The 23,010-nt window shown below is 55.5% G+C and overlaps 1 protein-coding gene across 9 annotated transcripts in view; it reads left to right on the top strand.

Annotated features, from left to right (window-relative positions):
- The window catches only part of MAD1L1 (mitotic arrest deficient 1 like 1), a 413,243-nt gene that overhangs the window by 3,262 nt on the left and 386,971 nt on the right, over positions 1 to 23,010 (top strand). For 3 of the 9 annotated variants that reach the window (XM_054494509.2, XM_054494512.2, XM_054494510.2), the window contains 7 exons: positions 4,368 to 4,508; positions 7,083 to 7,262; positions 10,439 to 10,563; positions 11,883 to 11,964; positions 13,636 to 13,766; positions 13,924 to 14,038; positions 16,650 to 16,711. In XM_054494509.2, the coding sequence (XP_054350484.1) occupies positions 4,368 to 4,508; positions 7,083 to 7,262; positions 10,439 to 10,563; positions 11,883 to 11,964; positions 13,636 to 13,766; positions 13,924 to 14,038; positions 16,650 to 16,711 (836 nt within the window). Of the gene's footprint in view, positions 1 to 4,367; positions 4,509 to 7,082; positions 7,263 to 10,438; positions 10,564 to 11,882; positions 11,965 to 13,584; positions 13,767 to 13,923; positions 14,039 to 16,649; positions 16,712 to 23,010 lie in introns of all 9 variants that reach the window. The other 6 variants (XM_063667203.1, XM_063667204.1, XM_063667206.1 and 3 more) reach the window with 3 other exon arrangements.

The following is a 23,010-nucleotide window of genomic DNA, read 5'->3' as shown; positions in this document are numbered from 1 at the left end:
TGGGCCCAGGCAGGCCTGTTCAAGTCCCACATAGTTCAGGTGAGCAGCATGTGCTGGGATGGGGGTCTCTGGGGAGACCCTGGGCCCAGGCAGGACCTGTTCAAGTCTTCTGTAGCTGAGGTGGGTCAGTATTAGCGGGGCCTAGGGACAGCTACTCGTCTTCCAGGTCTCACTGTGGGCACTCCTCATTTTGGGGTCGTAGCTGGAGGCTAGTTGGGGCCCTGAGCCATCCTGGCTTAAATGCCTGACTTGTTAGCACCCTGAGTGGGCCTGGTGCTCAGCATTGCATTCACACAAGTGCACCCACAGACCCTGGTGACAGGATCGGAAAGCCAGTTCATTCATCTAATTGAGCACAGTACCCAAACTGCCTGGGGGAGTGAGCACCTGGACTGTCGGGAAGGCTGTGTTGGAAACACAGTGCCCAGAGTGCCCGGGCAGCCCAGAGACAAAGCCACAGCAGTGAACAGAAGGACTGGGTGTTTTGTGGTCTCAGACTGTGGAGGGCCATTTGCAGATTTTGGGGTGATTTTTACAGTTTTCTTCTATAAAATAGTTGTATTTTATTTCATTACAAGTTCTTGGGATTGCTCACTGTAGACAAAACTGAGAGGACTCAGGCCTCCTGAAGGACTTCAGGCTCCAAAGAGTGATGAGCCCAGTCCCAGTTGGGGCTGGGATAATGGGGCTGCCAAGTGGTGGGGAGTGGTGGGGAGTGGAGTGCTGGCGAGTAGTGTCTCCAGCCTTGCCTAGGCCCTGTGGCTGCACAGGCTCCTCTAGGCTCCTCTGCCTGGACCCTCTTTCCCAGTCCCTGCTGCGGTCCCCAGAGCCATTCTGTAGTTCAGTCCCCATTAGAGGAGGCTCTGGCTTCCTGCGCTCTCAGAGCCCAGATGAGACCCTGCTGCATTTGGTGAAACTGTGTGTATATTTGTTTTGTTGCATAATTGAATTAATGTGTGTTAGAATGCTAGCTTGTGGCCGGACATGGTGGCTCACGCCTGTAATCCCAGCACTTTGGGAGGCTGAGGCGGGCGGATCATGAGGTCAGGAGATCAAGACCATCCTGGCTAACACGGTGAAACCCTGTCTCTACTAAAAATACAAAAAATTAGCTGAGCGTGGCACCTGTGGTCCCAGCTACTCGGGAGGCTGAGGCAGGAGAATGGTGTGAACCCGGGAGGCGGAGCTTGCAGTGAGCTGAGATCGTGCCACCGCACTCCAGCCTGGGTAACAGAGTGAGACCCTGTCTCAAAAAAAAAAGAATGCTGGTTGCTAGCTTGCTCACTGCCCTTTCTTGATGAGGACTGTTTTTTATTCTGAGATTAGGTCATGTATATATATATGTGTGTGTGTATATATAATACATATGTAATTGCTCTTTTGTGAAATTACGAAGGTAATAGATAGTAGTTGTTTTTTATCACTGGCAAAATTAGAAGTTGCCAACTCTGAGCTGGTTGCAGTGGCTCACGCCTATAACCCCAGCACTTTGGGAGGCTGAGGTGGGCGGATCACTTGAGGTCAGGAATTTGAGACCAGCCTGACCAACATGGTAAAACCTCATCTCTACTAAAAATACAAAAATTAGGCGGGTGCGGGCACCTGTAATCCCACCTACTCGGGAGGCTGAGGCAGGAGAATCACTTGAACCCGGGAGGCGGAGGTTGCAGTGAGCTCTAGTGCCACTGCACTCCAGCCTGGGTGACAAGAGTTGGCAACTCTGGTCTGAAATGCTGTAATTTCAGTGATGCAAATGTCTGGGACCTCTTGGCCTATCTGTCAAAGCTGTGGGATTCTAGAGTCCGTCTTGGAGCTCAGAGGCCCCCAGTGCTCACTGGTAAAGGCCTCTCGGTGAGGGGATCAGTGATGGAGTGCGGTAGTCAGAGCAAGGTGGTGAGCAGAGTGATGGCAGCAAGCCCAGCCTTGGTCCCTGGCCCCTGTCACATCCCGTTCCTGGACTTCATCGTGGTTCTTTCTGTCCTGCTGAGCCCCCGGCGTGGCAGGGAGGGCCTGGAGAACATGGCAGGCCAGGGGAATGTGTGCTGTCTGGTTTCTCACACATCCGTGTTGATTTAATGTAAGGGCAAGCTTTCAGGGTTCCTTTCTTTCAGTTGTAGTCAGCTCCAGGCAGAGGTGGCACACCAATCAGGTGTGTCTGGGACTTCTGGTCCCTGCCAGTCGTGCCTCCTGCAGGTGGGGTGCCCACTCTTCTCGAGAGGCTCAGGCTTGACTGTAGACACAGAGGTGAGAGGAGGAAGGCTGCTGAGTTTGAAGGGCAGTCTTAGGAACCCCCAAACAGCAGCAGCTGGGAACATAGGAGTAAAGGAAGTGTGGGCTTGGGCCACCAGAAACACAGGTGGGAGGACAGAGAAACTTCCCTCCCCCGTCGTGGGCTTTCCTGGCCTTGGCACGCTTGGCATTTGGGCTGGGTAATTCTTTTTTCTCAGGACTTTCTTGTGCATTGTGGGCTGTTTAACGACTTCCCTGGCCTCTACCCCCTGGATGCCAGCCAGCAGCACACACATGTGGCCACCCCCCTGTGACAATCAGGTATCTCCAGACAGGGCCAGATGTTCCCAGGGGCAAAACCGGACCCCACTGGGAACCACCACTCTACTCTGGTGCTTCTCAAACTTTCATGTGCATGTGAACGCCCTGAGAATGTGTTTAAAAAGAAGTTTCTTTTTTTCTTTTGGAGATAGGGTCTTACTCTGTCACCCAGGCTGGAGTGCAGTGGTACAGTGTTGGCTCACTGCAGCCTCCGTCTCCTGGGTTCAAGCGATTCTCCCTCCTCAGCCTCCCGAGTAGCTGAGATTACAGGTGCGTACCACCACATCCGGCTAATTTTTCTAGTTTTGAGTAGAGACAGGGTTTCACCATCTTGGCCAGGCTGGTCTCAAACCCTGACCCCAAGTTATGTACCCACCTTGGCCCCCCGAACTGCTGGGATTACAGGCGTGAGCCACCACACCCGGCCTAGATTCTTTTGTTGTTTTTGAGACAAATTGTTGCCCTGTCATCCAGGCTGGAGTGCAGTGGTGTGATCTTGGCTCACTGCAACCTCCGCCTCCGGGGTTCAAGCAATTCTCCTGCCTCAGCCTGAGTAGCTGGGATTACAGGTGCGCATCACCACGCCCAGCTAATTTTTGTATTTTTAGTAGAGACGGGGTTTCCCCATGTTGGCCAGGCTGGTCTTGAACTCCTGGCCTCAAGTGATCCACCCGCCTTGGCCTCCCAAAGTCCTGGGATTACGGGCATGAGCCGCCGCACCCAACCTAAAGAGAAGGTTCTGACTGAGTAGGTCTGGGCTGTAGTCTGCGACTCTGCATTCGTTAAGTGCCGGGAGATGCCACACTGCAAGGCTCTGGGCCATGTGAAGAGTCAGTGACTCTGCCTTTTCCTCCAGCTGAGCAGGTTGTACCCAAAGGCCGGCTCTGGAACTATTTGACAAGTCTTCTGGGGCTCTTTGAGGCTCAGCTCACCTGTAATCACTAGCCCTGTGTGTTACGCACACTTCTGAGAGGGCCCCCAGATTCCAGGCTCCTTGTGCACACTCACCTTCCTGCTGCCTCCCAGGTTTTAGTCCATTACTGAGTAGGTATCATTGCTGTGGGATTGCGCAGATGTAATTAAGGTCTAAGATCTGTTGACCTTGAGATAGGGAGATTACCTGGATAGGAATCCTTGATAGGAATCAAGATTCCTTGATAGGAAGTGGCTTGATCCACTTCCTGGGTGGGCTTGATGTACTCACCTGAGCCTTTTAAGTCTGAGTCCAGACGTCCGAGGCAGAGCAGTCAGAGACATGGCAGGAGAGGAATTTGATGAGGGAGATTGGACGTGGTTGACTTTGGAGATGGAGAGGGCCGTGTGGCAAGGGATGTGGGCAGCACCTAGGAGTTGATGGCTGCACTGGGCTGGCAGCTGGTCGGGAAGGAGAGCTCATTCTCCATCTCTGTGAGCTTGTGAGAAGATGCTGAGCTCCACGTGAGAACATGTCCTGGCCGACTGCATTGATTTTTAGTCTGGGAGACCCTGGTCAGAGAATGCAGCCACCTACGTCTGGACTTCTGACCCACAGAGCCATTGGCTGGTAAATAAATGGGTGGCATTCGAGGCCGTTGCGTTCACTAATATGCTTAATGTCATGTCAAAAGACGTCTTCCTCCTCCCAGGCTTTTTCACCTTCCCGTTTCCTGCCCCTCCCCTGTTCCCCAGCCTGGGGCCCAGTGGCTGGGCCACATTGAGACTTAGCACGGGATCTGCGGGAATGGGTGCTCAGGGAGTGTGTCTGCTGCACTGAGTCACTCACCTTGTTTGATGCAGTCACTGAGGATTCTGTTTTTCTTTGGGTACGACCTGCTCAGCTGGAGGAAAGAGCAGAGCAGATCCGTTCGAAGTCCCACCTCATCCAGGTGGAGCGGGAGAAGATGCAGATGGAGCTAAGTCACAAGAGGGCTCGAGTGGAGCTGGAGAGAGCGGCCAGCACCAGTGCCAGGAACTATGAGGTGGGTTCAGGCGGGGCGAACCCAGGAAGCAAGGGGGCTGTGCACGGTACCTGCCAGGTTGTAAGAAATCAGATCCCAGTCCCTGGGAGCAAGAGGGCTGTGCACGGTACCTGCCAGGCCATAGGAAATCAGAACCCAGCTGGCTGGAAGCCTGACATGCCCTGTGTCATGGTTTCCAGGACATTCCTTCTGAGGCCACTCATGCTGTGGGGCAGGTATCAGTTATGCTTGATGTCCTAGAGGAGGGTGGCATGAAATGGGAACACTTGCTGTGTCTGTTCATTGAGGCTGCGGTGCTGGCACAGATTCTTTTGCTGGGTCTCCTGGTTTCCTCTTCCCTCTGGAAGAATTGGAATGCAGGTCTGGCAGAAATGCCAAGTGTGTAGGAGCGACAGGCTTAGGAGGTCACGGGGTGGATCAGGGTCTCGGGTCCATGCTGGGTCTTGGGGTTGGAGGGCCCTAGCAAAGGGTGCTGGCCTCAATGGCGGCTCTGTGTTGCTCCTGGCTCACCCAGGGCAGCAGGGAAAACACCCTGTCCTTGGGGAGGGAATTAGGTTTCCACTGAGTGTGCAGATCCCCTCTGCTCTGATGAACAGCACTTTGCCAGGGTTTCAGTCAGTGCTGATCACTTGTGGAAATGCTGCCAAGGTTCAGGCAGAGTATTAGGCGGAAAGTCTCCCTGGCCTCCATGCCCTCTCTTGGCGGGTGGATGTCCAGCCCCGCCCTGACATCATGCGGTTTATTCACACACTCTCCTGGGCCCTAGAAAAATAGCTCACGTCTTCCGGGGTGTGATGCTGGTTGGATTCCTTGCCCCTGGCCTGCAGATCCTGGCTGCGGTGTGCGCTGTGTGGGCTCAGTGAGCCTGAGGCACCGCTGGGGTGGGGGCCACTGCCTCAGGGTTGGCTCCGTTGCTGCTTTGAGAGCTGTTTTCCCTTCTTCCGTGAGAGGTGGGGCTTTTGCTCATGGCCTTGGTGGGTCCTAGGAGGGACAGTCCTAGAGGAGTTGGTGGGAAGCGGAGGGCAAGGCCACAGGAATCTCCCTAACTATTGAGATTCCCTTGTTAGGGGTGGAGAGGAGGCACCAGGTCATTAGTCTGGAGGCACCGTGCTCATGGCATGGCTGTGGCTGTCAGGCAGGAGGGACAGTGTGCAGCTGTTGGAGTTCCTCTGGGCCGAGAGTCCCTGAGGGCAGGGCCCACCCAACTCTGCCCAGGATCTCCATTGTGTGGCACAGCTTATGGCATTTTATGGGTGCTCACAAATGTTGGATTGAGGGAGTGGTCATTGTAGGGTCTCCGGGAACCCTTTCTTGGGGAAATCCAAGGATGCAGGTGACTGGGCTTACACCTGGGGCTCCCTGCTGAGCTCCAGCCACCTTCTAACAGGCCTGTCCTTCCTTGCCCACAGACACAGCTGCACGGGACCCCAGGAGCAGTCAGAACCAGTAGTTTTCCAATTGTTCCTTGTAGTTCCACCTGGAAATACCTATTGGGGGCGAGACTTAAGTGTCTGAAGTCCAAGGACCTGCTGGCTGCCCTCTCTGCACTGGGACTGGCAGTACCAGGCCTGGTGCCACATCTGGCTGTGGCGGTGCTGAGCGGAGCCCTGTGCCAACCCCATCTCTTGTTCTGCATCACAGAAGGGTCTCTTGGTTGTTGTGAGGCAGCCCTTGCAGCTCACAAGGGCTGGAGTCCCTCCGAGGTGGCGGGTTAGCCTCTCTCAGAAGGCGGCCGCCTCTGTCACAGCTCTCCTGGGTTTTGGGGTGGAGTACCCGGGATGAGGACAGCACAAGCTCATACTCCACCTGGGGCTCCGGGAGTGCTTGGTGCTTCCTGAGGAAGGCAGGGCGAGAGGGTCCCAGACTGCCGGGCTCCACCAGGACTCACCGCCTTCACTTCCTGGGACTCCGGTACCTGGCAGTGAACTCTGGAGGGCCTGCGGGTCATTAGAGTCAGGAGGTCTGAGTGTGGCTCTTGGTTATGTCCCATCCCAACCAGTGAGAGCCACGCAGCCTCCCTAAGGCCAGTCGTGGGGGGTGGCTCTGGAGGTTTTTGTGAGATGGGGTGCATGTGTGGCAGATTTGAGCCCAGTGTAAACTGCTTCTGTCTGCAGCCTCCTGTCCACGCCGCCCGTCTCTGCCCGTGTTGTCTGCTCGCTGGGGGAGTGCCAGCTCATTTCAGTGCTGGCCAGAGCGTAGACAGGATTTGCTGGTGCTATGAAAGCTCAGCTTCTCCCCAAGGTCAATGCTGAATTTTAGATTTCCTGTGCCCCTCTCCCTGCAGAGGCAACTGCTGAGCAGACGGTGTGATAAACGTGTGTGTGATCTGTGCCAAGTGCCCTTCCTGGGAGCCCTGGCCTCGCACAGTGCTTACCGTCGTGGTGCCTCAGCAGGGGCGCCAATGCTGGAGCTGGGTCCCAGGTCCCGTCCTGGTTCTGCCGCTGACTTGGCTGACGGGTCCTGCTTGGCTCTTTTTTGCGCCTCGGCATGTTCTGAGAGAGGTGTGGGGGTGAGGGCTCCTCACTGACCCTCCCGTGGGTGGCATGTGGTATCTGACTCTTGCTCTCTTGACAGCGCGAGGTCGACCGCAACCAGGAGCTACTGACGCGCATCCGGCAGCTTCAGGAGCGGGAGGCCGGGGCGGAGGAGAAGATGCAGGAGCAGCTGGAGCGCAACAGGCAGTGTCAGCAGAACCTGGATGCTGCCAGCAAGAGGCTGCGTGAGAAAGAGGACAGCCTGGCCCAGGCCGGCGAGGTGAGCAGGGCCTCTGCTGCGCAGGGCCCACCCTCCCGGAGCTGTTTTCCCGAGGAGAGGGAGTGCATGCTCTCGTTTGCCACTGCAGCGCCTGCTTGTGTTTTCAATTGTGCTTCCCACACAGGAAGCTGTGTTTTGTGCATAGTTGTCATCAGTAGACGTATTAATTTTCCATTCTGTAGTTTTCAGTTAAAAAGTTGAGACCTTGGGCCGGGCGCAGTGGCTCACGCCTGTAATGCCAGCACTTTGGGAGGCCGAGGTGGCTGGATCATCTGAGTCGGGAGTTGGAGAGCAGCCTGACCAACATGGTGAAACCTCGTCTCTACTAAAAATACAAAAATTAGCCAGGCGTGGTGGTGCATGCCTGTAGTCCCAGCCTGTGGGACTCGGGAGGCTGAGGCAGGAGAATCGCTTGAACCTGGGAGGTGGAGGTTGCAGTGAGCTGAGATCACACCATTGCACTCCAGCCTGGGCAACACGGCGAGACTCTGTCTCAAAAAAAAAAAAAAAAAAAAAGTTAAGCACTTTTTTGCCTTTGTAATTATGAATTTTAATGGCTGATGAATCCGTTTTTTGTTGTTTGTGGACGTTTAGTGTGTTTGCGTTCGCTCGTGTATATATGCAACAGGTAGTCTTCCCTCAGCCCTCGCTTCTGTTGACTTTGGACAGACCCCTAGGACTGGGTTATAAGGTCCCCAGCGATGGTGGTCTCTGCAGCGGTTGTTCTCAGAGCCCTGGCTGGGGGCTCCAATTTCCCCGTAGCCTTCCCTGTCGTGGATGGTGGTCTTTTCTGGAAATAGCTGTTGTTTTGTCAGGAGGCTTAAGTAGGCACATCTGGATTTGCATTTCTTTGACTATCCGCAAGGATTACAGGCATCTGATGGCGTCGGAGAATTGCCTCTGAACTGGAGCCTGTGTGAACCGCCGTCCTGGTGAAGGTTGCTTGCATTTTAGAAGCAGCCCAGACGTGGGCGCTGGTGGAAATTGGAATCTTCTGACCTCTCCTGTCCTTTTTCTGCGGCGATCAAGATCGCTGGTGCCAAGAGGAAACATGAAAATCTGCTGGCCTGGGGGTGGAGGCGTGGTGGGGGTGGGGTGGGCGTGCAGCGGGGGTCCTGGAGGGGTCCAGAAACTGGCCGTGGGTCCTTTCTGTGGCCGTGCTGGGGAAGCGTGTTCAGGTTGTGCCGTGGGTCCTTTCTGTGGCTGTGCTGGGGAAGCGTGTTCAGGTTGTGCCGTGGGTCCTTTCTGTGGCCATGCTGGGGAAGTGTGTTCAGGTTGTTCACCCATCTGCTTCTGGAGGGAACGTTGGCAGGAGAGGAGGTATGATTGGCTCCTGAGAAGCTGCTCTTGCCTTACCCGTGCTCTGGGTTCCAGTTCCCATGTGCTGGGCTGTGCTGGAGGCGGGCCGGGGGCTGTCCCTGCTGCCTGCGGGCGCCTGTGGTTCCATGGGGGAGGGTGAGTTGTGCCCAGCACTTCATGAGGGGCAGAGGAGCAGGAGACTGCAGGAGCCGCAGGGCGGTGCCCAGTGGGGTGGGGCGCGGCGAGGGGAAGATGGTGGTGCTGCAGGTGCTGCTGCTTTGGCCTGTCATGTCTAAGCCGAGGTGGCAGCTCTCAGGGAAGCCCTCCCTGCTCACTAGGCCTTGACTGCCTTCTGTCACAGGGCCCTGATTGTCACGCTCCTTACTCTGGAATTATCTTATGTGCCTCTTCCTTGCCAGCTGTCCGGTGTCCCCTACAACACAGGTGCCCCTGTGGGCAGGTGGGCTCGGCCCTGCATCTGGCCTTGCCCCTGGCACACGGGGTGTATTAATTGAGTTCAGAAGACCTCTGGGAGGATGTGTTTACTGTTAGTATGATTTTAATACCTTTCTTCTTTTTTGACTCCCAGGTTGATGCTTCACTGTTGTGGTGAAGTAAACCGTATATATTGTGGGCGTGTGGGGAGCACACAGCCCCCATGCGGGCCTTCCCAGAGTGGCGTGGGGTGGACAGCGGTGATAGGCTTCAGCAGGCCCTGAGCTGGGCATGGGTTCTCAGGGACAGGGAAATGAGTGCCGAGGCCTCCTTGTTTGCGGAGGGTGCCGCCCAGCCAGGCCCACCCAGGTCTGTGTGAGTTTGCCTTTGTCCTGCCCTGGGTGCATGGTCCCTAGAGCTGACATCACGCCCATGTGTTTCCGTGTGTTAACTTACAGTGATGCTTCTCAGGGTCTGTCTGGCTTTTCACATTGGCTCGACCCACGTGCTCTTTCTTTCTCTGAGGACACCTGGGGTTTTCTGAGCTTTTCCAGAGGATTAGGGTCCTCCGAAGGTTGCCTGGTGGGGGTGGTCAGGATGAAGCGTGAGGTTCTGTCGTGTGCGGGTGCCGTGGTGTCAGGCGGACCTGCTGTCCTGGAGGCTGCCAGAGGGGCAGCTGGCTTTGCTCCGGGGCCGCCTCCCCAGGGGCACTCCTGCCCGTGCCACGCGCTCCCCTTCCAAGCGCACGGCCTCCCCAGCAGGTACCGACCTGCCCCTTGCACAGCCTCTGTCTTTGTCCTGTTGGTTGGCCAGTGCCTTGCTGTTGTTCGAGGGCGATGTCATTAGCAAACAGCCGGCATAGTAGCATTGGGGTGGCTAGGGAGGGATGACAGGAGCCATGGTTGGTGGGAAGACCGATGTGATGGTGTGGTGGGTATGTGGATGTCTGGTGGGACTTTGGGAGCGTGGGGCACTGGCACAGAGACTGCCAGGTGCCAGGCCTGAGAGTCCAGGCCCATCTTGGCTGGTGGGGGCTTTTGCTTCTGAAGCCGCCTCACCGAGCCTCCTTTCCAGGGGCCCTGGCTGAGGCCTGGGTCTCCTCCGTCAGCTCCTGGGTGGCTCGTGGCAGGCTCTGGGCTGTGCTGCTCTGGAGCACCAGGAGGAGGGTGGGCCCTGCGTGTGAGCGTCTGCCTGATCTGCGTCCTCCAGAAGGAGGTGGCTCTGCCCCCTGGCCCTCTGCTCCCCTGCTCCCCTTGCCCCCTTGCCATCTGCCCCCCTACGCCTCTGCCCGATGCCCCTCTGCCCCCTTATTCCTCTGCCTCCTGCCCTGATTATAGCACGTGGGTGGTGTCACCTCTCCGCTCTTCTCATCTCCATGTGCAGGCTCCTTCCACGCGTGGGCTCCACTCGCTGAGCAGCTCTCTGGTCCCCTCTCCTTTTAGACCATCAACGCACTGAAGGGGAGGGTCTCGGAACTGCAGTGGAGCGTGATGGACCAGGAGATGCGGATGAAGCGCCTGCAGTCGGAGAAGCAGGAGCTGCAGGAACAGCTGGACCTGCAACACAAGTGGGCGGGGCCCGGGTGGGGTCGGGGGTCGGGTCATGTGTGGGGGCATGCGTCCCGCCTCTCTCTTGGTGGCTGGGTGGGATGTGGATACACTCCCAGATGCTGTCCTAATTCACAGACAGTCAAGAGGGGCAGACGCTGAGGCCTCTGGAGCCAGGACCATGAGCCCAGAAAGTGTCCTGATGTTCCTGGAGCAGAGTGGGGGCAACAACTTCCTCCCCCTCCTTCTTAGAGAGGGCTCCTGCAGAGCCAGATTTTACTTTATTTTTTGAGACAGGGTCTCACTCTGTCGTCCAGCCTGGAGTGCAATGGTGTAATCATGGTGTAATCATGGCTCACTGCACATGGTGTAATCATGGCTCACTGTAGCCTCAACCTCCTGGGCTCAAGTGATCCTCCTGCCTTAGCCTCCCAAGTAACTGAGTCTGCAAGCATGTGCAGTACACCTGGCTAATTTTTTTTTTTTTTTTTTTGAGATTGAGTCTCGCTCTGTCACCCAGGCTGGAGTGCAGTGGCACCATCTCGGCTCACTGCAGCCTCCGCCTCCTGGGTTCAGTGATTCTCCTGCCTCAGCCTCCTGAGTAACTGGGATTAGTTTTGCACCTGGCTAATTTTAAAAAACGTTTTGTAGAGATGGCAGACTCGCTTTGTCACCCAGGCTGGTCTTGAGCTCCTGGCCTCGAGTGATCCTCCTGCCTCAGCCTCCTAGAGTGCTGGGATCCCAGGCTGAGCCGCCGTACCCTGCTGAGGGCTAGGTTGAAAGGGCAGCATCGTGCCTTGGAGGTGGAGGGGGCGTGGCTGGGAAGGGATGTCCAGGCACAGGGCTGAGGCGAGGCACAGACGTGAGAGCCTTGTCTGGAGGTGCGGTCAGGAGACTGTGGGCGTCTCCTGCAGACTTGGACCCTTCCATCAACAGATGTGGTTTTAGGAGAGTTCTAGTTCTGTAGTAGAGAGGAGAGGTCATTCCTGGGTGGGGCCCTGCCGCAGCTGCACCAGGGCTGGGGGTTGCCGCAGGCACGTGAGAGCTGTGGGTTCCACTGTTGGAGAGGACCTTGCAGGTGGCCTGGGCTCACCGCACACCCTGTCTGGATGAGCAGACTGAGGCCTGAGAGCCAGCCCACAGGGGCTGGGGCCTGGGACCTTGGGGTACCCATGCAGTGGAGTGTGGGTTGTGGGGGGTCTGTGCCGCTGGGGGGTCCTGAACCTTGGGGTGGGAGTGAACGTGCGTGGGTCTGTGCTGGGGTGGGTTTCAGGCTGAAGAGAATTGTTGGCCTTGCCACATGCCTGTTTCTGTGTGTGATGTATTTTTATTTCAATAGAAAATGCCAGGAAGCCAATCAGAAAATCCAGGAACTCCAGGCCAGCCAAGAAGCAAGAGCAGACCACGAGCAGCAGATTAAGGTGAGTCACTCCGTGTCAGTGCCTTGTGGACATCCCTGTGGTGGCGTTGACTCTCCTGCCCCTGTTGGCCTTTCTGCGCTGGTGCCGAGCTCTGTGGTCCTTCTGTGAGGTTAGCTGCTGCCCTGTGTGCTGGGCATTGTGCTGGGCACCAGGGATGCCGTGGTGAATGAGGCAGATGCTTCCGCTCTCGGGAGCGTGTATTCTACAGGAGGGAGACTGACCACAAACACCGAGAGAAAATGTCCGTGTGTGTGATGACGTCAAGTGCTGATGAGTGTGAGAAGATGCTACAGGCATAGGGAAGTTGAGAAAGCTGCCCACAGTTGCACAGCTGGAGCTGGGTCTCAGTCAGGGCATCTGACTCAAGCTCAGGCTGTGCCTTTTCCCTGCGGAGGACATGTCAGGGAGATGTTGACTCCAGATCCCTCTCCTGCCTCCTGTTGCCTGGAGAGCAGCCTCCAGACCCTGTGCTCTGGCCGTGCCCTCTCAGCCCCTATGCACCCTCACCTCCACACTTCACACCAGCTCTTCCTGGCTGCAGAGCTGACCGGCACCCCCAACCTAGCCTCTCCCATGTCCCCTCCTCGTGGTGGTCCCTGGCCCCTCGCAGCCCTCAGCCCACCTCTCAGGATTTTCTGGCTGGCAGGGCGATGGACTCTGTTAGTGTTTGTTGAATGACCGTCTGGTTTGGTCGTGGTTTCATACTCTGCCTGTTCAGTGACTTGGTGCTCACAGATGCCAGCTGTCTGTGTCCCAAGGGGACTGGGTACCGTAGGGAAAAGCCTGTCCTCACTATTGGAAAGACTGAGCTGTCACACTTGGTGCTAGAGTGGCAGAAGTGGGCTTGACACGGGAGGGGGTGGGATGTTTTACCATGGAGTGCCATCCTGGACCAGACTTGAGACAGACTTTTGCTCCTGGAGAGCTCCCCAAGGGCAGGTGGTGAACACAGCAGCCCGGCGGTGTGCAGTGTGAATGCCAGCTCCCAGTACGCGGGGTGCTGGGAGGACGGCGTTGGGAAGAGCTGCCCTGGAGTGGATGCTGAGGCTCAGTATTGGAAGCAGTTTCGAGGGCCCTGGTGCAGCCCAGGAAGGCCTCCCACAGGAGAGTCCTGAGGCATGGAGGCTGCTGAGAACCTGGGGCAGTTTAGCGGAGGAACTTTGTGACCTCAGTGACTTTAATTTTTAATGGATGGTATTTTCTAGAGCAATTTGAGGTTCACAGCAAAATGAGCAGAAGGTAAAGCTCCTGTGTACCCTCTGCCCCCCTCCAACACCGACAGCCTCTCCTGGTGGAGTGGAGCACGTGGGACGGTGATGAACCCGCCTGGACACATCAGTGTCACGCACAGTCCACGGGTCACGCGAGGGTCACTCTTGGAGTGGGACAGTGTATGGTTCGGGCAGATGTAAAATGTTCTATATTTGCCGTTAGAGTGTCGCACAGAAAAGTTTTACTGCCTAAAAATCCTCTCTGCTGCCCCAGTCAATCCCTGCCTCTCTCCTGAGCCCTTGACAACCCCCGCGTTTCCCAGAACGTCCTGTGGTTGGACCCTGCAGTGCATGTAGCCGTTGCAGACCGGCTTCCTTCTCTTAGCCGTGTGCGTGTGATTTTCTCCAGGTCTCTTCGTGGCTCATGTTTCCCCTCTTCTCTGTCCCTGGCCTCCATCAGGATCTGGAGCAGAAGCTGTCCCTGCAAGAGCAGGATGCAGCAATTGTGAAGAACATGAAGTCTGAGCTGGTGCGGCTCCCTAGGCTGGAACGGGAGCTGAAGCAGCTGCGGGAGGAGAGCGCGCGCCTGCGGTGAGGGGTTGTGGGGGATGGGGCAGCCGCCTCGAGTGAGTCTGGGTTTGTGTGCATGGAGCCCACCGTGCAGACCCTGTAGGGGCAGGGCTCCCGGGCTCTTGGCCTTATCCCTAGGGTGTGTGGCTATTTGAGCGACTCTTTGTGGCACTGCCAGGGAGATGAGAGAGACCAACGGGCTGCTCCAGGAAGAGCTGGAAGGGCTGCAGAGGAAGCTGGGGCGCCAGGAGAAGATGCAGGAGACGCTGGTTGGCTTGGAGCTGGAGAACGAGGTGAGGGCCTGTGTGGTGTGCGGTTCCTGTGGGTGTCCTCTGCCCTGCCTGGAGGAGCCTTGGTATTGTGGTCACGCCAACCAGCTGCTCACCTACAAGATGGAGGTTGCTGTGATGGGGTGGGGGGCAGAATCGTGGTCCCCAGAGTGGTCCATGCCTCATCCCCCGAGCCTGTGAACACAGCACCTTCCCTGGCAGGGCGAATGAGGTGACTGGTCAGCTGGCCCACGGCGGGGAGGGGCTCCTGGGCCATCCTGGGGGCTCAGAGTGACGTGAGAGGGACTTGGCAGCTCTTGCTGGATGTGGAGATGGAGGACGGGCCACAAGCCAAGGAATGTGGGTCCTCTGGAAGCTGGAAAGAGCAGGGAAGTGGACTCTCCCCTGGCATCTGCAGAAGGAACACAATCCTGCCAACACCAGGATTCCAGCTCGGGGGGACCCGTTTTGGATTTCTGAACTAAAGTACTATAAAATATTATATTTGTGGGCTTTTTTTTATTTTTTTTTGAGATGGAGTCTCGCTCTGTCCCCAGGCTGGAATGCAATGGTGTGATCCCGGCTTGCTGCAACCTCCGCCTCCCAGGTACAAGCGATTCTCCTGCCTCAGCTTCCTGAGTAGCTGGGACTACAGGCGTGCGCCACCACACCCAGCTAAATTTTGTATTTTTAGTAGAGATGGGGTTTCACCGTGTTGGCCAGGATGGTCTTGATCTCTTGGAACTCGTGATCCACCCGCCTCAGCCTCCCAAAGTGCTGGGATTATAGACGTGAGCCACCGCGCCCGGCCGGGCTTTTTAAATATTAAATTTTTTTTTGTAGAGATGGGATCTCCCTGTGTTGCCCAGGCTGGTCCTGAACTCCTGGGCTCAAGTGATCCTCCCGCCTTTGCCTCCCAAAGTGCTGAGATGACAGGCGTGAGCCTCTGTGCCGCACCAATTTGTGTTGTTTGAAGCCACTTAGTTTGTGGTGATCTTTTTCGGTTGTAGCAGGAAACTGGTACAGAGGGTGAGTCAGAATGCGTGTGGCACTGTGAGGACCAGGGCTGGCAGGGCCCTGTGCTGGGGGTCTTCTGCCTTCACCGCGGCAGTTGGTAGGAAGATGTCAGTGCTGGAAAACATCCTGCAGTCGTGTTGTGGGCAGAGGAGGAAACTGAGGTTCAGAGAAGCTCCCTCTCTTGCCCGGTGCACAGCAAATTTGGACCAGAATTTAGGCCTTCTGGCTCCTGCCTGGGTCCTCTGTCTTTCACGCCACTTCCCTGTGGCCACAACCACTCCCCTCTGTGCCTGGCACACCTGTGCCGCCTTTCTGCAGTGGTTGTGGGGCCTGGCAGGAGAGCAGACTCCATCTGCAGTGCACTGCAGCTGCCCACCTGTCCGGCTGGCCACTTCCAGAGTCCCCCTTGGGTGGCATGGCGTCTCTGTCCTCTTCAGAGCTGTGATACAGCCAAGGTCCTTTTGGGGTGTTGGCCCTGTGACCCACGGTGAGGTGGCTCCCTGCCAGCGGGGGTATCCGGCAGGGACTCTTCTCTCAGGTGCTGGGTTCTGTAGGAGCTTAGCCTGAAAAGACAGCTCCCATGCGACATCTTTTCTCTCTCCCGCGGTGTAATTTATTGTTTGATGGTTGAAGAGTTGGGGCTCTCAAGCCACACTCCGTAGTTGGGTGCTTGCTGCTCCGTGTCCCTGGGCCAGCTCCTTCACCTCTCTGTCCGTCTCCCCGTCTGCACAGGGAGGAGTGGTGCTGGCTGCCTTGTCGGGACTGTGAGGCTCACATGAGTCTAAGCAAAGTGCTCAGAGCAGTGCCTGGCGCGTAGCGAATGTTCTGTAGCGTTGGCTGTTATATAATTACTAGTCAAGTGCGTGCCTGCGCATAGGAGGGGCTCTGAGAATACCTAACTGACTTGCCAAGTGGAGCGTTGATAACAGCATGATGCTTGGCACTGGGTGGAGGTGAAGCGAGGCCAGAACAAAGGCTCAGAGTCCCTGCCCTCAGATTGCTTCCATCCTAGAAGGGCCGTGAGACTCACCTCTTTGGGATGCGGCTCAGTGTGGGACAGGCGTGTGACACAGGGGTGGGCTGGCCTGTAGGCAGTGATGTCACCCTCCCTCATGCTCCAGGGTGGCTGCCCTCCTCTCCTAGGGCCTGCTGGTCCTGGTCTGCTGTGTGATGGCGGGAAGTTTGGCTCCAGGACTGAGTCTGTCTGCTCCAGGGCTTGGCTCCCTGAGGAGCCCCTGGAAGATGGGGGAGGGATGAGTCCTCACGGCTCAAGGACTCGAGGCTGCTCCCTGGGGCACAGTCAACCCCAGGATCCTTTCTGAGGCTGTCTGCCTTCTCCCTCCACAGCCACACGTTGCCTTTAGCTTGCTGGGATTCATACTTGAATTTATGGGGCCAGGAAGGAGTGAGGCAGGAAGCGCCAGTGTGGCTTCTGCAGTTGGGGAATGATAACCCGGCCGCTTCCAAGCTGACTTGGAGCATGTAGCGCCCAGCTCAGAGATGAGGGCAGGCTCTCCTGAGAGGGCAGGGACTTAGCGCCGTGATCATTATTGTCAGTCTTATGTGATAATCCTGTGGCAGGTGATGACGGGGTCTGTTGCTTTTGTTGCCTTTTCAGAGGCTGCTGGCCAAGCTGCAAAGCTGGGAGAGACTGGACCAGACCACGGGCCTGAGCATCAGGTAGGGAGGGGCAGGTGCCTCCAGGGTCCCGCCTTCTTTGAAGGGTCGTGGGGGAAGAGCAGAGCCTGCTTCTGGCTCACCGGCGCTGTCTCCAGCGAGGCATCTCTGTGGCTGGTGGGGGGCATTTGTCCCGGGCTGCTCAGGTTTAATGAGGCCTTTCCCAGCGGGTGGGACAGTGGAACCGAGCGACTCATCCTGCTGAAGCCTTGGTAACATCTTCATTGAGAAGCAGAATATCCACAGCGAACCAGTGGCAGGCGTCTGATTGCCCTGCGTTGCGGGGCTTTGTGAAAGGACTCTTTTTGGTGTATACTGAGGAAGTAATTGCTTTTGGGGGAAATCATTCATTTTAGGGAACTGTAACCAGTGGAGATGAACTGAGTTTTTAGAATTAAGAAAAACCCACTGTATTAGTCTGTTCTTGCATTGCTCTAAAGAAATACCAGAGACTGGGTAATTATGAAGAGAAGAGGTGGAATTGGCTCGGCTTCTGCAGCTGTACAGGAAGCATGGTGCTGGCATCTGCTCGGCTTCTGGTGAAGCCGCAGGGAGCTTTCAGTCATGGCGGAAGGTGAAGGGGGAACAGGCACGCCACATGGCAAAAGCAGGAATGAGAGCGCGAGAGAGTGAGCAAGCATGAGTAGTGTTGGGAGGGAGGTGCCACGCACTTCTAAATGACCAGATCTCATGAGAACTCACTATCATGAAGACAGACCCAAGCTGTGAGGGATCCGCCCCAGGATCCAAACACTTCCCACCGGGCCCCATTTCCAGCACTGGGGATTACAATTCAACATGAGGTACGGGGCAGGGACACAGATCCAAACGGTTCTCACCCACCATAGTGGAAGACGATTGTCTGGTGCTTGTAGCAGCCTCTTCACGCAGTCTGTGCCAAGCTGAGTGCCAGCGCTTGGGTGGAGGGACGTGGGGTGGAGCTGCCGGGGGACCACCCTGGGTGCTGGGGATGGTATTCTTATAGACAGGTAGCTGGACCGTTCCCAGGTCTGGTCCTGTCTGTCCTCCTGTCCCATCCATCCTAGGGCCCTGCGCTCATCTTTCTCCAGCAGCTGCTCAGTTGGCCCCTGCCCTTCAGCCGCTGTGCCCTTGCAGGTGACCTCCTCCTGGCAGCTCTGGTCTGGACCCCTCTTCCTGGTTGCCCTGTGTGCGCCAGGTCTCGAGGAGGTGCAGGAGCGATGCTTTTGAAGGAGTCATCGGAGCCTGGGGCTCAGGGCCTGTGGTGCTGGTGCCGAGGCGGCCTCTTGCTGTGTTTGCTTGTGAGATTTCAAGGCTTCCCGCTTCTTGCCTGTCTTTCCTGCTGTTCTTGGAAACTGGGCTGAGACTGAGACTCTCTGAAAGAGCTGTCCTTTGACCATACTGTCCTACTGCTGGTTCTGGAATCCACTACCTTCTCATCAGCATTACTGGCTTCAGTTCTCTGTCACCTGAAAGTGCCTCTTCATTTTCTTTGAGCTTTGCTAAGTCAGAGCACGGCCTGGGCTGCTGTCTCCTCTTGAGCTCCCCCTGTAGAACACAGACTTCTGTAGGGCCGGCCTCAGTGGAGCCTAAATGCTTTGTGCTTCTGTCTGTTCTCTGAGCTTATTAATTGCTTGGAAGGCGACCCTTCTGCTCCCAGGCATACTCTGGCCAGATGAGAAACCTCTGTGACTTCTTTCCTGTGAAGGGACATCAGAGGCCCCCACGTTCCTGATGGGCCCGGCTCTGCTGGAGGGTCCAGTGTGCGGTTTGCCCTGGAGCACTGGGTGTCAGTCGGGCACCAGACCTAGCACAGCTGGCTGCTGTCTCTGGCTGGTTTCAAAGTACCGTGGCTCCTTTCCGCCCTGTTCCCGCATCTAAGCGCCCTGCCTGGGCATGGCTTGTGTGAGGGCGAGCTGGCCTAGGGTTGCTGCCTGGGCGTGGCCAGCATGAGGGCAAGCTGGCCCGGGGGTTCTGCCTGCCTGTGTGTTCCATGTTCACTCTGCCCTCCCTGGTGGCCAGGCCCTGGATGAGGGAGAGGAGGGGTTGGTCTGCAGGGCTGGTGGAGGTGGGCTGCCTGTGCCCACCACCAGCTTAAAGTGGGTGGGAGGCAAGTGGCACACATGTGTGGCACCCTGCAGCTTTGATGAGGAACATAGATAGTGCTTCGGAGGCTGGATTCAAGGCTCCCCCCGCCCCCCGCCACCAACAGTAAGACCTGTGTCAAGTCACTGTGCTGCTCTGGGCCGCTCGTGGTCCCTATGGGAGGGCTGAGTGCACTTGCTGTTCATGTGTGGAGACATGCGTGCCTCTGTGGGCGAGCTTGGGGATCCCCTCCTCTCAGCCATGGGGACCTGAGGTGACATCAGATGTCCTGGAAGCAGAGGGCTCTGTGGCTGGGAGTGCCCTGGGCCTGTGCCGGGTGGGCTGGCGTCTGCTTGCCTTCGGGCCCAGGCTTTGCTGGGATTTGGGGCTTGCCAAGGCCCCCTGGCCCCGTGGGTGCGGAGGAGCTGCTGCCACTAGGTGGTGCCCCTGCCTTGGTGATCCTTCCCACAGCGGCTTCCCTTGGGTCTCTCTGGCCTGGTGGATCGCTGCTCTCCCACCGTGGGACTTGCTTGCTGACATCGGGGTTTTGGTCGATGGGGATGTGAGGGGCTTGTGGCCACTGTTCCTGACTGCCTTCAGGGGGGCGCTTCTGGCTGTCCCATGCCTGCCTTGTTTCTGACCTGTTCTGTCCTGGGGCCCTCAGGCCTGTGGGCTGTGGGCTGTGAGCTCCTGGCGTTGAGGCCAGACATCCTCTATGTGGGCCCTTCCCTAAGGACAGGGCGCTGACGTCCTGCAGTCCTCAGAGGGCTCTTCGGCCTCGCCCCGGGCTTGGATGAACCCTGGCTGAGCCCCAGGAGAGAGTGGCCTGGTGACCCTCTTCTCCATGTGGGGCTTCTTATGTCTTAGGAGAGGAGACTGGGCAGGTTGGCTGCGGTGAGTCAGGGAAGACCCTGTGGAACGAGGTCCTTATGGGTCACACAGGCCTGGGCACATGTGACGTGTGCGGCGCACGGGGTCATGCAGGCTGGGGGCATGTTAGTTTCTACGACTTTGAAGTCACAGACAGGGAGGGACACGGTGTGTGTGGATGAGCCTGCATGAACACACATGTGGGGAAGGGCAGGATACCAGTGCCGTGAGTGTGGTGTGGACACCCTCATCCTTAGGGTGCTGGAAGTTGGGCTGAGGGAGTTAGCAGCAGTGCGAGGCGTGTGTCTGGAGGCAGCGATGTCATCAGCTTGGTCTCCCAGGAGCGTGGTCTGTCTTGGGGAATGACTTACGGGTGAGGAAAGTGGATGCCAGCACACACCCTTTGAGGTACATGTCATCCTCGGCAAGAACTCAGGGGGACGGGAGGAGGAGGGGGAGTAATAGAGAGAGAGAGGCCAGTGGGAAAGATGGCGTGAGGCTGGAGGCCATCTGGGAATGCAGGGTGCTTGCTTCTCTTTGGAAAATCACCTGTTTCAGTAGAATGAAAGGGGGTGCAGGCCACCTCCGTAGGCGAATAGCACAACCATTTGTAACAATCCAAAACTCGTTTCTGATTGAAAATTCTCAGGAAGCTAGGAAGAGAAGAGAACTTCCTCAACTAGGTAAATGACACCTGCAGAAAACCACAGCTGATATAATACAAGGTGAGACGGATTGCATCCTTGACACGGAGACCAGGCAGGGTGTCTGTTCCCATCACCCCTGGTCGCACTGTACTGGAAATCTTCACCAGTATAATTAGGGAAGCAAAAAGAAAAGATGGACAGACTGGAAAGGAGGAAGTAAAACTGTACCTGGAGACAACATAATTATCTATAGAAATTCCCAGGGAATAAATGACAAGCCAGTAGGTCTAAACCGTGAGGTTTACAGGGTCACGGGATACAAGGACAATGTACCAAAATAGGTTATGTTTCTGTATACTAGCGGTGAGCCACTTGAAATACATACCACGTATGATGGCACCAAAGTCCATGAAATATTAGGAATGCATTTAAGAAAATCTGTGTAAGATTTGTACACTGAGAAGCTTAAGATGCAACTGAGACATTAAAGATCACCTAATGTAGAAAAATGGAGACATTGTAAGAGGAAAAATGAACTCTTTTCCCCTCTGCTCTCACACAGCCTCTGACACCAGATACTGGAAGGTTTCCCCCACACCAAGCAGTTCTCCAGGGGTCACCAGCTGGGTGTCCTGTAGCCTCATCTGCACACTCTCCACCTGGAGTTCCATCAGCTTCCACCGGGTCAGGGCCCAGTCCCACATGTCTGTGCCCCCTTCAGATTCCAGGTGCAAGTTGTTGGCTGGCATCTCTGCTTCATTTTACCGTTTTCTTCTCTTCCTCTTTCACTGACGTCAGCTGTACTTCTGACTGACAGTCTGTTAAACGAGGCTCCTGCTACCCACTCCTTGGGTTTCATTAATTTGCTAGTGTGGTTCACAGAACTCAGGAAGATGCTTTATTATGTTTAGTCATGTGTTATAAAGGATGTTACAAATAATACAGGTGAACAGGTTGGCAGAGTGAGGTATGGGGAGAGGCGCGGAGCTTCCATGCCCTCTCTGGGCACACCACCCTCCAGGAGCCTCCGTGTGTGCAGCTCTGAACCCTGGCCTTATTTATGGGTTTTTCTGGAGGCTTCATCACAGAGGCATGATTGATTACACCACTGGCCGTTGGAAGTCAACTCACCCTTCGGCCCCTCTCCCCTCCTAGGAGATTGAGGGGTGGGACTCAAAGTCCCAACTCTCTAATCCCACATTGGTGTTTCGGATGACCACCCTATCTGAAGCTGCCTGGGGGCCGCCAACCAGCACTCAGCTCATTAGTTCACAAGAGACACTCTTCTCACTCCAGATAAGGAGCTGCATGTATGTCAGGGAACAGAAAGACCAAATATATATTTCAGAGTATCATAAAGGTACTGTGGTCGTGTATTGGAAGATTCATTATTGTTAGGATGGCAGTTTGCTCAAATCGACCCAAATATTTAACATAGTCCCAATCAAAGCCCCAGCAGAAATTGATGAACTGATCTCTAAAATTTCTTTTTTTTTTTTTTTTTTTTGAGACGGAATCTTACTCTGTTGCCCAGGCTGGAGTGCAGTGGTGCGATCTTGGCTTACTGCAACCTCTGCCTCCTGGGTTCAAGCGATTCTCCTGCCTCAGCCTCCCCAGTAGCTGGGACTACAGGCATGGACCACCATGCTTGGCTAATTTTTGTATTTTTAGTAGAGACAGGGTTTCGTCATGTTGGCCAGGCTGGTCTTGAACTCCTGACCTCAAGTGATCCACCCGCCTTGGCCTCCCAAAGTGCTGGGATTACAGGCGTGAGCCACTGCGCCTGGCTGACAATTTCTAAAATTTCTATGGGAATGTAAAGCACTTGTAAATTGTTATAGCCATAACAGTTTTGAAAAAGAACAAGTTATACAGCTTACACTGTCCAATTTCAAGACACATTGTAAATTGCATAAATTGAGACTGTGGTATTAAGTATAGACATATGTAAATCAATAGAACAGAGTAGAACGTTCAGAAATGATTGAAGAATAATACAGTGTTGATTGTTGTCAAAGTGTCCAGGTAATTCAGTGGGAGAAAGAATCTTTTCACCGTGCGTGGTAAACCAGTAGGCTGTTTGTGGTGGGGATGAGCCTTAACACCTGCCTCATGCTGGACACAAGATTTAACTCAAATGATGCATAGACCTGTGTGTAAAAGTCACAAAATCTGGAAGCTAGGGTTTGGCAAAGAGGTCTTACGATACAACGAGCATGAACCGTAAATGAAAAAATTGATAAATTAGACTTCATCAAAATTGAAAACTTCTGCTCTCAAAAGACACAAAGTGAAAAAAAGGCAGACCATAGACTAGGAAAATATTTGCGAGATATTAACGTGTATCTGACCAAAGATGTGCTCCAGGTTAGAGAAGGAACTCTTACAAATTAGTAAGATTACCATAGTTTAAAAAATGGTCAAAAGACTTTTAACAGATACTTTATTATTTATTTATTTTTTTTGGAGATGGAATCTCGCTCTGTCGCCCAGGCTGGAGTATAGTGGCACGATCTTGGCTCACTGCAACCTCCGCCTCCCAGGCTCAAGCAATCCTCCAGCCTCAGCCTCCTGAGTAGCTGGGGTTCCAGGCATGCACCATCACACCTGGCTAATTTTTGTATTTTAATAGAGACAGGTTTCACCATGTTGGCCAGGCTAGTCTCAAACTCCTGACCTCAGGTGATCTGCCTGCCTTGGCCTCCCAAAGCACTGGGATTA

Source organism: Pongo pygmaeus, chromosome 6 (genome assembly GCF_028885625.2).
Source record: "Pongo pygmaeus isolate AG05252 chromosome 6, NHGRI_mPonPyg2-v2.0_pri, whole genome shotgun sequence".
Classification (NCBI taxonomy): domain Eukaryota; kingdom Metazoa; phylum Chordata; class Mammalia; order Primates; family Hominidae; genus Pongo; species Pongo pygmaeus.
This window is presented reverse-complemented; position numbering and strand designations above follow the sequence as displayed.